We start from the raw sequence: 13192 nt of genomic DNA on the forward strand, positions 1-13192 counted from the left end.
ACCCTGCCATAATTAATAACGGTTTTACATTAACATATGATATTGTATATACAGATGCTAATTAACTATAGAAAAATATGTAAACGTCCTAATAACGTTTTTACAACGTTACTACATAACGTTGTGAGAAGGTTTGAGTGTAACGTTCGTGTGGTACGTTTCTGGAACGTTGCTGCAACGTTATTCCTGACCCGACCAAACTACAACATTCCAGCAACGTTGTGGGAACGTTATGTGTTAGCTGGGTAACTGTGATTATTACGAATAGCGAAGACGAATTCCTATATATCGTATCCTCTAAACTCAGCCAGTCAACGCTACGCATAAGCGCTATATATTGTTACAATGTCAACAAAAAACTCCGTTATTACAGCAAAGAAAGCGCGCCTAGTAGCCTACAAAAATTTGGGAGCTTTTCTAGCCCGTCTCTACCTAACTGGGTAGTGCGATCCCTCGTGCAATGGGCAGAACTGCTCAATTCAGCGAAAAGCCGGCTTCAAGCTAACCCTAGGAAAGGAACTGAGTACTTGCGTTGGGTAGAGGGCAGCGAAATTGCAAAAGTGGCCGCTACGCGGCGTTTGAGCGCTTCGCGCGGATATCCGGCTGCAGATCGTCTAGATATGTGCAGGCTATAGTATAATCCTATGCTCTGCATTTCATGCTCCGTAACACAGAACATGGAGGCACCTCACAGTCCTCAGACCTTCAGAAGTATGATCTATTTAATCTGAGCTATATAATCCAGAGGCTCATGAAGTGCAATGCGTGTTTTTTTACCATGTCTCATGTTTAGAGATAAGATATATATATATATATATATATATGTATCAATTACAGTTCAAACATGTTTACTCATTAATTTGCCATGCAATCATGTCGAGGTAGAGGTAGAGGTGCCCCTTTTAGCACTTTAATAACAACCCTGAGAATCATGCCACCTACAAGTTAGACAGGTTCTTTGCTTAAAGAAGTTGGTTTAGTTAGTTGGTTAGAAGTTTAAGGTTTTATGAATTAAGTAAAGGTATTTTTTTATCCACAGGGAAAGACAAGCGGTATTCTCCACAACCAAAAATGACAGACTTTTTTCCATCGCAAAAGTCGGACGAAAAAAGAGGTTTTGCAAATGAGAGCTCAAATGCCATTCCAAACACCAATAACAATGATGCTGTTACAGTAAGTATTTCATCGTGTATGTTGTGCTGTAGAAGATTACGTGGAATTTCTTGGAAACAAATTAAATATAAGAAGAAAATATTTCCTAAATTACTATGGAATATATATAGATGGAATGTTGCTTGTGTGCACCACGGTTAAGAACCGTGTGTTTTTCTATTTTACTCATGCTTTGCTCTAACAGGAACCTGTAATTTCTAGTATAGCCGCCAAACTTGACATTTCTTGAATCAAACTTATTTGCAGGTCTTGTATGAGAGCAAGGTGAATCATGAGGCTAAATGTGATCCCGTTCTGGAATGGACTGAAGAAGATGTGAAACAATGGCTTCACCGTTTGCCAGATGGCTTAGGTCAATACAGCCAAAATTTTGTGGAGTAAGTGTCTAAAAATATACAAAATAGGTATCTATGAAATAGATCTGCAAAATACCTTTAGAATATCTTGTTGTCTACAAAACTGATATAATGAATCTGATAAAATCACTCTAACATTTTTGGTCCATTTATCGTCAAGCACCATTTTTACCTGATTTAAGGGCAGGAGTTACAGGAAAATATCTTGTGAACCATTTGACCGTTGATATCCTAGAATCGATGAAAATTAAAAAGATGCATGCTCTTCATCTTTACGAAGAAATATGTGAACTGAGGAGGAAAGGTAGGTTACACCACCCTTCAAATTTTTGTATCGTATTTACTTGTATATAAGTCACACTTTTTTGTACACAACTTCAATAAAAAAAATCAGGGGTGCGACTTATACACGAGGCTAAAAAATGTTGTTCAAACTTACTGTACCAATGTTTGTACCAACTTTTCAAGGCATAATATGGGGTACAACTTATACATGAATGCTTCTTATGTGCACAAGTAAATACGGTGGTTTGACGTAATAGTGTTTAGTATTATAGGACCTAGTGTTTTAAGAGGTTATAATACAGACTATAATATTCACAATTATAGTCTGCTAGGCAGCTTAATTTTCAGACCCATTCAACATTATCATGAACATGTGTATCCCATATACATGTATAATATATATATACGTATATGTAAGAATACATGTTTAGGGCATTTTAGTATGTTATTTAGCTTATTCTGTCATTCTATACGATATTATGTAATAATTACTGACGGGTTGAAAACAATACCTCTCAGGCAGCGACGGTAAACATTGATGTTTACTATCTAACGAGGAATGATTAAAAACAAATTTGTTTGTATTCATTCCTGGTCTAATCTTTTTTGCTTTTGTGTGTCATGACTCCTGTGTATTCTAATAATGTTTTATGTCTGTAGGTATTCACAGTATAGATGACGTGAGAGCTTACATACAACGTCACGAGCATTTGCTGTTGCCATATGCGACGAATAACTTCAAAGTGGAAAACTTCACCGTAAGCTGTTTTAATTTTTGATAATAAAATATCTACAACAACCATTTTAGGACCAATTATCCATAGCTGATCCTTTCCTGTCTTGCTTTGTTGCTAATCTATTCTTCTTTCTACAGGTAAAAGAAACCCATCCATTCCATGAGAAGGTGCAGAACGAGGCAATACCAATGGGAGGTTATGACTGTAGCCAAGGTCATCCGAACCTGCTATTGTGGAACCTGCCTCAGAGTACCAAACAGTTTAAAAACGATAATCCAGGTGTTTCATGGGTACTTAAGGTTGGCCAACGTATACTGAATGGGGGCAGGAATCATCCATTAGGTACTTGTAACTTCTAGATCCGTGTTGTCTCATAAATCTCTGCATGAATTCAGACAATTTTAGCCACCACTAACCAAATCAGTTGCCAATATCTGTAGATGCTGGATTTGTGAAAATGCAGTTACATATTCGACGATGATCTTTGCAATGTGGCTTGAGTTTTACAAGCACTGCACGAAATATCTATAAAAATGCAGTCATCTTCTTATAAAATAATCTGCACATAATTTATATTTTCGTATTGTATAAGTGTAATTTTTTACTCTTTTTTGTTTGTGTTTGTAATTTGGGGGTTTGTTTGGTAATTGGTGATGAAATTGCATGATGCCGTAGAGCAGGTTTCGCATCATAACCCGTTCACAATCGCACACCGCAGCAGACTTCATGCAGGCAGGCTGTCAGGGTTTCGCTCCCTATGAAGGGACATCCTGTTCATTTTTATTTTTTTTTACTTTTGTGGGGTAGACACCTCCTCACCCCCTCACCCATACAGGGATGTACAACTTCTCACTGCAGGCAATGTCTGTCTCAACTTGTCTCTTACTGCAGGCAATGTCTGTCTCAACTTGTCTCTTACTGCAGGCAATGTCTGCCTGAACTTGTCTCTCTCGTGCTTCTCACTGCAGGCAATGTCTGTCTCAACTTGTCTCTTACTGCAGGCAATGTCTGCCTGAACTTGTCTCTTACTGCAGGCAATGTCTGTCTCAACTTGTCTCTTACTGCAGGCAATGTCTGTCTCAACTTGTCTCTTACTGCAGGCAATGTCTGTCTCAACTTGTCTCTTACTGCAAGCAATGTCTGTCTCAACTTGTCTCTTACTGCAGGTGTTCTATTCGGTGTGTCGGGCTGCGGCAAGTCTCGCACGATATTCGAGGTTCTCTCCACCCGCTACGGTCTCTACTTTGAGCCGTACGGCAGCCAGCAGCCCGGCTCGCCCGAGATGAAACCCCTGGAGAGCAAGATCCACATGAAGGCGGAGTACGACAAGGAAAATCTCACCAGCATCGCTACGCATCTCATCCATGCGCTCGTGCTCACGCGTCTGCTGCTGCTGTTTCACTGCCAGCGGCTGGCCTGCGACGCGAGCACCACGATGCAGCCGCGCAGCTGGCTGTTTGCTCAGCTGCGCGCACCCCAACTGTTGACGAGCAACAACCTTGTGCTGTTCACGGAGGTGTTTGAGCAACTGAGTAAATGTCACCCGGAAGTCGTCCTGGATGAAGTTGAAGGTATCGCTCCACGTTAACTTCATTTCTGCTACATTTTGTCATAACTGACGCATCGCTTCTTGCCTCAGGCGATAATACGAGATGTAGGCGATCTGAAAAAATATTATGTCTTAAGAATAGAGACGTCTCTCGCCTACGTAATATAGGGAAAGTCTTACCTATGCTTAGTTTTACTTGTGTAATAAAGAGGAAGTGTTAATGTACAGGGCCTTGTGATCACACGCTGACACTGCGTAGAGTAACCATCGTAGATAAATTTCCTTCACTAGCTACGTTTCCTAACCCTTGCAAAGCACGATTTTTGGTAAGGAAACTAACGGGGATCCGTAATTACTTAGACAATAACCGTAACTAGACAACACCGTAATTCCGTATTACACTGTATTTACTTCGCTCAGATCTGCTGAAGAAATTCGTCACCGACGCCCGCTTCCAGAAGACAAAGTCGAACCTGTACGTATTCACGGACGAGGCGCACGTGCTGCTGAAAAGCTGCGAGCGCAAGTTTGTGAGCAGGACGGCCGGCGATAAAGGACGCGCGCTCTTCAGCCACTTCTTCAAGACGTTGAGCGACCTCGACCACATGAACATCTTCCTTGCCGGCACGGCACTGCGTCTCAGCGATAGCCAGGAGCTGATGAAGTCCTGCATCGGCAAGGACACGAAGGAGGAGGACCTTGTGTTTCACAAGTTCTACAGGTGAGGAGGAGGAGGAAGCTAGCGAAGATGGGAGGGTGTGACCGGGAAGGAAGGCGCGGAGCGGGAGGGTGTGACCAGGAGGGAGGGCACGGAGGGATGGGGATGGGGGGGGAGTGACCAGGAGGGAGGGTGTAGAGGAAGAGAAAGACTGGGAGGGATGGGGACGGGGAGAGAATGACGAGGAGGGAGGGCGTGGACGGATGGAGGCAGGGGGAGGGTGTGACCAGGAGGGAGGGCGCGGAGGGAGAGGATGACTGAGCAGGTCGGTGCGGAAAGAGAGAGTGACCGGAAAGGAGGGTGGGGAGGGAGAGGATGAATGGGAGGGAGGGTGCGGAAGGAGAACATGAGAAGTATTGGTTTATTTTTCGGAAATGGTTCAAGTGCGTGTGGGTATGGGGTTATGAGAAGTGGTGTATAAGCGATGAATCATTTATATATGGTTCATATTATCATTAAAATTAATATATCGATGCACTCGTTTGAAATGACTTCTGTCAGAGAATAAGGAACAATGCATATCTCATACATCATTAACATGTCCACAGATATGACACAGACAATAAAATACAGGAATATCTTTGGAAGTTTATGAGTCCCGGAAGGTTTCTGAAAGATATCAGGGAATTGTTTCAAGGTAAACTACCTTAATTATAATTTAGTTACACACATTGCAGTTATTAGTTCATATAATTGGTTTCATCACTGACTATCAGTGGTGCAGCTATATATATACAGAAGTTAAATTTCAGTATGGGCACATGCACTGTTTGATAATGGTTAAAAAATTCTGTGCTGTTATATTATGTATATTTAACATGTAAATCCATACAGTTTTCTTGCCTCAAAACTACATGTTTTACTAATTTCCGACTATTGCAATTTACACTATATCTTTAAAGGGCGGCCACGATTTCTCGCTTGTTTTGTGAGCCACGTACTACGCCATAATGCAACCGATAAAGACGAGATCATTGAAGAGTCAATACATGATGCCAAGACGTTTCTTATCGGGGGAAAAAACATACGAGATAAGCGATCACTAGGTGCGTATTTCTTTTGCTCATCAATCAGATCAGATGTTATATGCCGCTTTAATATCGACTATTGCATCGGCTATTATACGACATCTATTATTCCGATTAGTTCTGATTGTTTGATTATGATTTTCACTCATGCATCGCAGGTTACCAGCTGGACCAGCTGGACGAGCAAGGCCGGCCTACCCTGGTTCGTGTGGCAGGTGGCCGCGCTGATGTCATCAACTTGCTGGAGAAACTGGTATCTCTGCTTGAATAATTTCATCGGATCTCTATAGTTCACATAAAAATAAAGTTTATCTCAGTTAGATCCATAATAAGTTCTAATTACTTACAATGACGAAATTTTCGTCCATCTCTCAGAAAAGAAAAGAAAAAGAACATTCTCTCCTTAACTTAAGGTATAGGGAGGAAATGCAGAATTGCGGCACAAATCTAAACGGCTCGACCTAGGCTCGTGATAGTTGGTGTATAGCATCATGGTAGGAAAAGCCATCACTGTGCCGAAATTGGAGGTCACAGGTCAAAGGTCAATAGGCACAGGGCAGATTTTAGACATTTTCTGAGGACATGGTCTGACGGAGCGATTGAAAAACTTTTTTGTTTCAGCGGTGACCTACCATTTTTATGGCTTTATTGAAAGGACCATGAAATATGCTTTCCGCTGACGTGCGAAGAGTAAGTGTCGGATAACCTTTTGACCCTCAAGAGGAGGGTTAAACATTGATTTGTTGACTGTTAACAAAGGACTGAACTGCTTTTGCTATTATTAGAGCCCATACCTGTGTGAATGTGAGGCTACAGTTGCACAGTTTAATTGCAAAGGCAAATGTTTGTTGAACAAGGTTTACGCTCCTTAAATCATATTATTTTCTAAAGCAGTCTGTCTATAGCACCCTGAAGGCTGAATCAGTGAATGCTCGCGTGGGTAGGCAAAAACACGGGGCAGCCCATGGCTGGCACACTTCTAATCATAATTGTTGCCTGCCAACATGCAATGCACATGTGGCTGCAATGCATAGAAATTAGGTGGGTGCGAAAGTGTAGCTGATATATTTGTTCGAATTGGCTACGAAAGTCAAACAAGAATAAAGAAGACTTATGTATAAGACGTCTTGCTATGCACAAATGAATTTATCAGCAGAACACCCGACACCAGATGAGCCCTGTCGCACTGCGGCACTTGTTATGGTATCTATGCGTGATCGGGTGCACCGTACTTGGTGTGGGACGATGGCAGTCGACTTATCCGTCTAAGCGAGATTAACCGCACCTCTCACACGTTGTGTAATGTTGCAAGATTAGGCAAGCTGCCCTGGTTCGTAGGTGGTTTGACACGTGTGCACACCAAAGTGACGACTTTGCAGAACTATGTTTCTTCGCATAGCTTTTATAATCTTCTATCACAGCACTGATTCGCTACAGCCCCCTGCTGGTCGCACCTAGGCGGATTCTAAATCTGTCTGTAGTGAGTGTCATGTTTCAGGTAGTAATACAAACACGTATCGACTGTTACTTATAATGCAGTGCTGCCGCTTTTCATTTCAATCATGACACGGATGTTCTTTTGTGTGGTGTACAGGTAGTCGCATATTATCTAAGCAATGGCCCCTTATTGCTGCCATGCCCTGAGGAGATGAACCTGGTGGACCGAGGCATTTGCTACGTAGAAATCGACAATGAGCACGGGTGTCTCACAAAGGCTAAGATCACTGAACCTCTTGTCGTGATCGCCATAAAAAAGTTCTTCGAGAGAATCGGTAACTAAATATATGCAGCGCGTACCGACACGAGAATTCATGTTGTTCCTGGGTCCCCCGATTCGTACGCGAGAGCGTTCGTGTCAGGTGTGAGCGTCGTAATGTTTGCAGGAATCTACAGCAACATTGAGGAGTGGGTGCAGGACCTGCTCCTGAATCCACTGATTGGCCCTCAGAGTCGTGGCCTTCTGTTTGAGATGTTTGTCCCTGGGTGGGTGCGCAAAAGCTTCAACATGGAGCCAATAGATGTCAGCACGCATCCACTGTTCCGTGGAATCAAAGACCTTCCGCCCTGGCTGCAGAACTGCCGGTAAGCACATTCGCGTGCACGTGCGAATTAGTATTCGAATACACGTGCGCGTGCAAGTTAGGATAGAGGGAGTTTATCTCCAGTGAAGGAGCAAAGCAAAAAAAGCTCGTGTCAGCAGTAATATGTGTGTATATGCCAAGATAAGACCAGTGTGTGTAAATGACAACATGACAGAGTCTAAATCAGGTGTTTGGTACCATATCGAAATTCAAATTCAGATTGAAATTCAAATTAGTTTTATTGCTCACATATATCACAGATACATTGGCAAAATAAATATAAAAATAAACATACAAGTACTGCAATAATGCAGGAAGAGCTAGAAATATAAAATGGGTAAAAAGCAATACTAGTGATATCAGAAACGATGTTCAATTATTGGGGAATTTCTTTTCTATTCCTGTTTGATATTATCTTGCTACTCTGATCATGTTTAATTTATATTAGCATTGGAATGTTCTTAATACAAGTAAATTATAATTGGAATAAATTCTGTAGCTTTATATAGGCTTGGCTAGAAACTGCATTACTAATGCTGATTTTATTTTGGCAGACTGTGGCCTGGAAATGGCAAATCAATCAATTGTGCCTCAGCAACAGGCACAGGAAAATACTTGACAGAACCAAAACATCAATTTGTCTTCCCAGATTCAAATGCTGGTTTGTCCTTCCTTTCTTACTCAAAAATTTACCTCATTTTTAACAAAATTTTAAATTTCTGCAAACTGCTATAGTTTATTTTACATTTTCTTTGCATCTCATTTAAAGAATATGCCCTGAAATGTCTAAATGCATAATACAAAATACATAATATGACAATTTTTTGTTGAAATACACACATACATACATCTATGGTTTTCTTTTTAAAATGTTAAGAACCACTTGATTTATCCTATCACACTGTTGCCTACATTAACTGCTTTCCGTAGCAAGGAGTTGAATGTTGGCGGTCTATTTATTCCTCACTTTGTGTATGCAGGTCCAGACCTGATTTTCTACTTGGAAGAGCTAGATTCACCTGTACGGAGTGAAGGAGTGACCAACTCTCTGCCAATCGGTGAATTTCTACCACAGATTACAGGTGTGCCTAGCATTGCCCCATTCCCTCATACACTTATGGCATGTTCTTGTACACTGCACTTTTTCACAGTGATGTCCTTTACAAATGTAACACTGACACCGTTTCAATTATTCATGACACAGCCTCGGTTACTTATTCTGTAAAGTAACTGTAAACATTTTTATACGTGCATTTCTAACATAAATTGGCTTCACACATGCATACATGTTTCTTAAAATGCAGCAATGTGGCACCAATTCAGATTTTTTGTCAAGTACTGGTGTGTGATATTGTTTTGGAAACATGAAATGTTCATATGTAATTTGTACTTTATTCATGAGCATCTGTTCTTATTATTACCAGTACCGTACATATCCTACATAGGATATTCTCATGACTTACAGTATTTAATGTAAATAAATAAAAAATGTAATTAAATGTAATCAGGGGTTAATAATGACAAATTTGTCATTATTAACCCCTGATGTAATGTGACTAAATAAATAATTTAATGTGTATTACTTTTATAGGGTCACAGCCACCGTTTGCTACTCTGCAGTCGACTGTTGACAGTACTATGTCAGGGATTTGTAAACAGTTTGGTGATGCAGCAGTGTCAGTTGACATTCCATTATCAGAGAACCGTGAGAATAATCATGCCACTGCAGAATTGGATGATGTCAGCATGTCGGAAAACTGTGAATGTTTTGGTAGTATCGTAGAATCTGATGACATCAGGACGTTAGAGAACTGTAAGGGTAACGGTAATGCAGCAGAGTCTGATGATGTCAGCATGTTAGAGAACTGTAAGGGTTACCTAGTAATGCAGCAGAGTCTGATGATGTCAGCATGTTAGAGAACTGTAAGGGTAACGGTAACACAGCAGAGTCTGATGATGTCAGCATGTTAGAGAACTGTAAGGGTAACGGTAACACAGCAGAGTCTGGTGTGATGTCAGCATGTTAGAGAACTGTAAGGGTTACAGTAACGCCATCAAAGTCTGGTGATGTCAGCATGTTAGAGAACTGTCAAGGGTTTACAGTAACACAGCAGAGTCTGATGACGTCAGCATGTTAAGAGAACTGTAAGGGTAACGGTAACTCAGCAGAGTCTAGTGATGTCACGGATGTTAGAGAACTGTAAGGCGTAACGTTAACTCAGCAGAGTTCTGGTGATGTCAGGACGTTAGAGAACTGTAAGGGTAACGGTAATGCAGCAAAGTCTGATGACGTCAGCATGTTAGAGAACTGTAAGGGTAACGGTAATGCAGCAAAGTCTGATGATGTCAGCATGTTAGAAACTGTAAGGCGTAACGTAATGCAGCCAAAGTCTGATGACGTCAGCATGTTAGAGAACTGTAAGGGTTACAGTAACGCAGCAGAGTCTGATGATGTCAGGACGTTAGAGAACTGTAAGGGTTACAGTAACGCAGCAGAGTCTGGTGATGTCAGGACGTTAGGAACTGTAAGGGTAACGGTAATGCAGCAGAGTCTGATGATGTCAGCATGTTAGAGAACTGTAAGGGTAACGGTAACTCAGCAGAGTCTAGTGATGTCAGCATGTTAGAGAACTGTAAGGGTAACGGTAACGCAGCAAAGTCTGAAGATTTCCCAATGACGCTCAACACTGGTAAAGGTATCTTTGATGTCCCATCCTCTTGCATCATCAAGCAAGACAACACAGATGCCCTAAGTGTCACAGCCAATGGTTGTTATAATTGTGATGAAGATGCTTCCGAATTACTCCAATATGGTGAGGTATGGGTATCTTGTAAAGACACATGCATATGCATCATAATAACACACGTGTATATATAGTAACACGAGTGAATTAGCTTATATACAGTAACTGGACTTAGCGGAATGACTATTTTCAGTTTTTTCGTATGCCGAAACGTAAAAATTGTTGTCGTGTGTGAACCAGTCTGCGAATATAACTTTAGTTCTTAATGAGCATTATTTCTCACATAGGTACTACCAACCTGTGACACTGCAGATATGGCAGGCGAGTCAAATGCTGTTGCTAGACTCGGACAAGCACGAGGAAGACTACGTTTGTGCCTAGCACAAGTAAAGCTATCGAGTGATGGTAAAGTGAGCTCGAACACTGCACAGCATGTAAGTTTTGTACACACGTAATTGTATCGGTGCGCATACGATTGTTCAACTTTACCAGTGAACACTGTTAAAGCCTAGTGCAGACCTGCGATTTTTGGTTGCTCGTTGCAGCAATCTGCAACCTGCAAGCGATCGGTCGATGTGTCACCGCGTGTTGGGAGCGACTATAGTCACTCAAAATCAAACAAGTTTGATTTCTTGCAACTCGTCGCAAGTGACCAGAATCGCTACGGGTTGCAGTTGCACGTTCCGGCAGCCGTAGCGATTTCACAGCAATTTTTACAGCAATTCGAGAATCGCTCTCGAGTTGCATGAAAACGTCACAGGTCTGCGCTAGGCTTAAGAGATAACGGCTGTGCTGTGAAACTGTCAGGTGCTGATGCCATTGTGATGCATACTATTACAATTTGTTTAAGGGGAAGAAGACCACAGACTGGCGCAACCTCTACGATCGGACCCAAAAGGACGGAAATCCAGGAATACCGAATGACCGGAAGGACAAGGCTGTGGCTGCTTGCAAGGCCTTGCAGGCCGAGGAGGGCACCTTGAGAATATTAATGTGTGTTCCCGCGATAGCCAAGCCACAAAAGGGTACACTACTGAAACAGGATCCAATTGTCAGCGAGGTTGTAGGAAACGATGTTTTCCTAGTGATTACTCTCGATAATCTGGCATATTTTGGTGCAGATGAGAGAGATCTGAATCTTATACGTATGATCACAGATCCAGAAATTCGTGAAGCCGTCGCTGTGAAGGAAATGCGCATGTAATTTCGTATTTGGAAATTATATTTCTAGACAGCTCAAATTATGTATACTCACACGCCCCCACACATGCTTATTTTGATTATTTTTACAGTCACACATAAACACTTCGTGTGATGAGGCATAAATTCTGTGGATCATAATCAGTTACTTATACGATAGCTGGCAGAAGGATGGATACTAGTCATCAGTCACATGAATTCTGTAATCAATGTTGGTATTCTGTTTTTAAACAAGAGCTATAGTTTTTTATAAAATGGAAATGAGGTCGTCAGATTTTTATTTGCAAGGCTAATTATAATTGGACAGAATTTTCATTGGTGTACATGTAACGGATTATGTGAGGTAATACATACCAGTTTTAATTAATTATAAAAAACATAAAACGTCCCTTGTGGGCGATGTAAAAAAGTAACTAGCCGATTTGACAAATGCCACTCATATATATGATCTCTAAAATTCATGTGTGTGTGTGCATGTGTTTTTACATATATTGTGATATTCTATATTGTTTATGTCTATATACATTTTACATATTCAGATATTCTTGTGAGTTCCCATCAATGCAATTATGCCAAAAATTTGTATAAATGATTTATGTGGAGTTGAAATGTTGTAATGTTTCAATCAAGAAAGTTTATGATGGCTTTTAATATCAACTATGGAGGTATAACTCCAACTCTTGATTGTTTGGTCCAATGCACAAGGAAAAAGATAAAAGATAAGGAAAATGTTATCTGAATGATCATAAAAAAGGAAATTGATATTTAAGTTAGTAAGTCCTATACGAAGTATAGAATCGGATACATTACCAATTTACCTACTGTGCAATCATGACTTGTTGTAACAGAAATTATAGTCCTAAGAAAAGAAATAATAATTTCTTATATTAATATAAATAACATTTTCTTTTATTTATTGAAAAATATTTACAAACTATTTACAAATAAATTCTATTGATGACAGTTGGAACTTGTAGCATTTTAAGGATAACACAAAGCCATTATTAGAAAATGTTTACTACCAGCTGAATAGATTACAAGCCACAGACAAACTTCTCTAAACGCTTTCCCTACTAGCTAATAGTATCATTCCACCAGTATTTCACATAACATTACTATTGCATGATAATTATACATCGTATCTATATATCTACCCTGCAATGGCAACTAGAATTAATAACGTGATTACCATCATCCCAATCGGCTCATTACTGCTACAGACATTTCCACTAAAGATTCAGAGAGTGACACGCGGGTTCCAAGGGCGTCGCGGGGTTCCGAGGGCGACGCGGGGTTCCGAGGGGTTCTAAGGGTGATGCAG

General features: G+C 40.8%; 2 protein-coding genes across 8 annotated transcripts in view; one reads left to right on the forward strand and one right to left on the reverse strand.

Moving 5' to 3' along the window:
* LOC106811907 overlaps positions 1-12768 on the forward strand; it is an 18349-nt gene extending 5581 nt beyond the window's left edge. Inside the window, exons 2-20 of one of the 7 annotated variants that reach the window (XM_014815642.1) lie at positions 675-711; positions 1040-1173; positions 1420-1550; positions 1712-1833; positions 2475-2572; positions 2689-2893; positions 3718-4122; positions 4521-4821; positions 5367-5455; positions 5721-5864; positions 6005-6099; positions 7441-7618; positions 7730-7928; positions 8482-8588; positions 8908-9009; positions 9519-9632; positions 10624-10745; positions 10959-11105; positions 11522-12768. In XM_014815642.1, coding sequence (XP_014671128.1) covers positions 675-711; positions 1040-1173; positions 1420-1550; positions 1712-1833; positions 2475-2572; positions 2689-2893; positions 3718-4122; positions 4521-4821; positions 5367-5455; positions 5721-5864; positions 6005-6099; positions 7441-7618; positions 7730-7928; positions 8482-8588; positions 8908-9009; positions 9519-9632; positions 10624-10745; positions 10959-11105; positions 11522-11875 — 3084 coding nt within the window. In that variant the 3' untranslated portion in view covers positions 11876-12768. Of the gene's footprint in view, positions 1-674; positions 712-1039; positions 1174-1419; positions 1551-1711; positions 1834-2474; positions 2573-2688; positions 2894-3717; positions 4123-4520; positions 4822-5366; positions 5456-5720; positions 5865-6004; positions 6100-7440; positions 7619-7729; positions 7929-8481; positions 8589-8907; positions 9010-9518; positions 9676-10623; positions 10746-10958; positions 11106-11521 lie in introns of those variants that run through there. The other 6 variants (XR_001394226.1, XM_014815643.1, XM_014815646.1 and 3 more) reach the window with 6 other exon arrangements.
* Positions 12769-13062: 294 nt separating this feature from the next.
* LOC106811897 (transcriptional adapter 1-like) overlaps positions 13063-13192 on the reverse strand; it is a 4006-nt gene continuing 3876 nt past the window's right edge. Inside the window, exon 7 of the mRNA XM_014815629.1 lies at positions 13063-13177. Within this exon, the coding sequence (XP_014671115.1) occupies positions 13063-13177 (115 nt within the window). The remainder of the gene's footprint in view (positions 13178-13192) is intronic.

The sequence above is a fragment of the Priapulus caudatus genome, unplaced genomic scaffold (assembly GCF_000485595.1).
Source record: "Priapulus caudatus unplaced genomic scaffold, Priapulus_caudatus-5.0.1 Scaffold589, whole genome shotgun sequence".
Classification (NCBI taxonomy): Eukaryota; Metazoa; Priapulida; class Priapulimorpha; order Priapulimorphida; family Priapulidae; genus Priapulus; species Priapulus caudatus.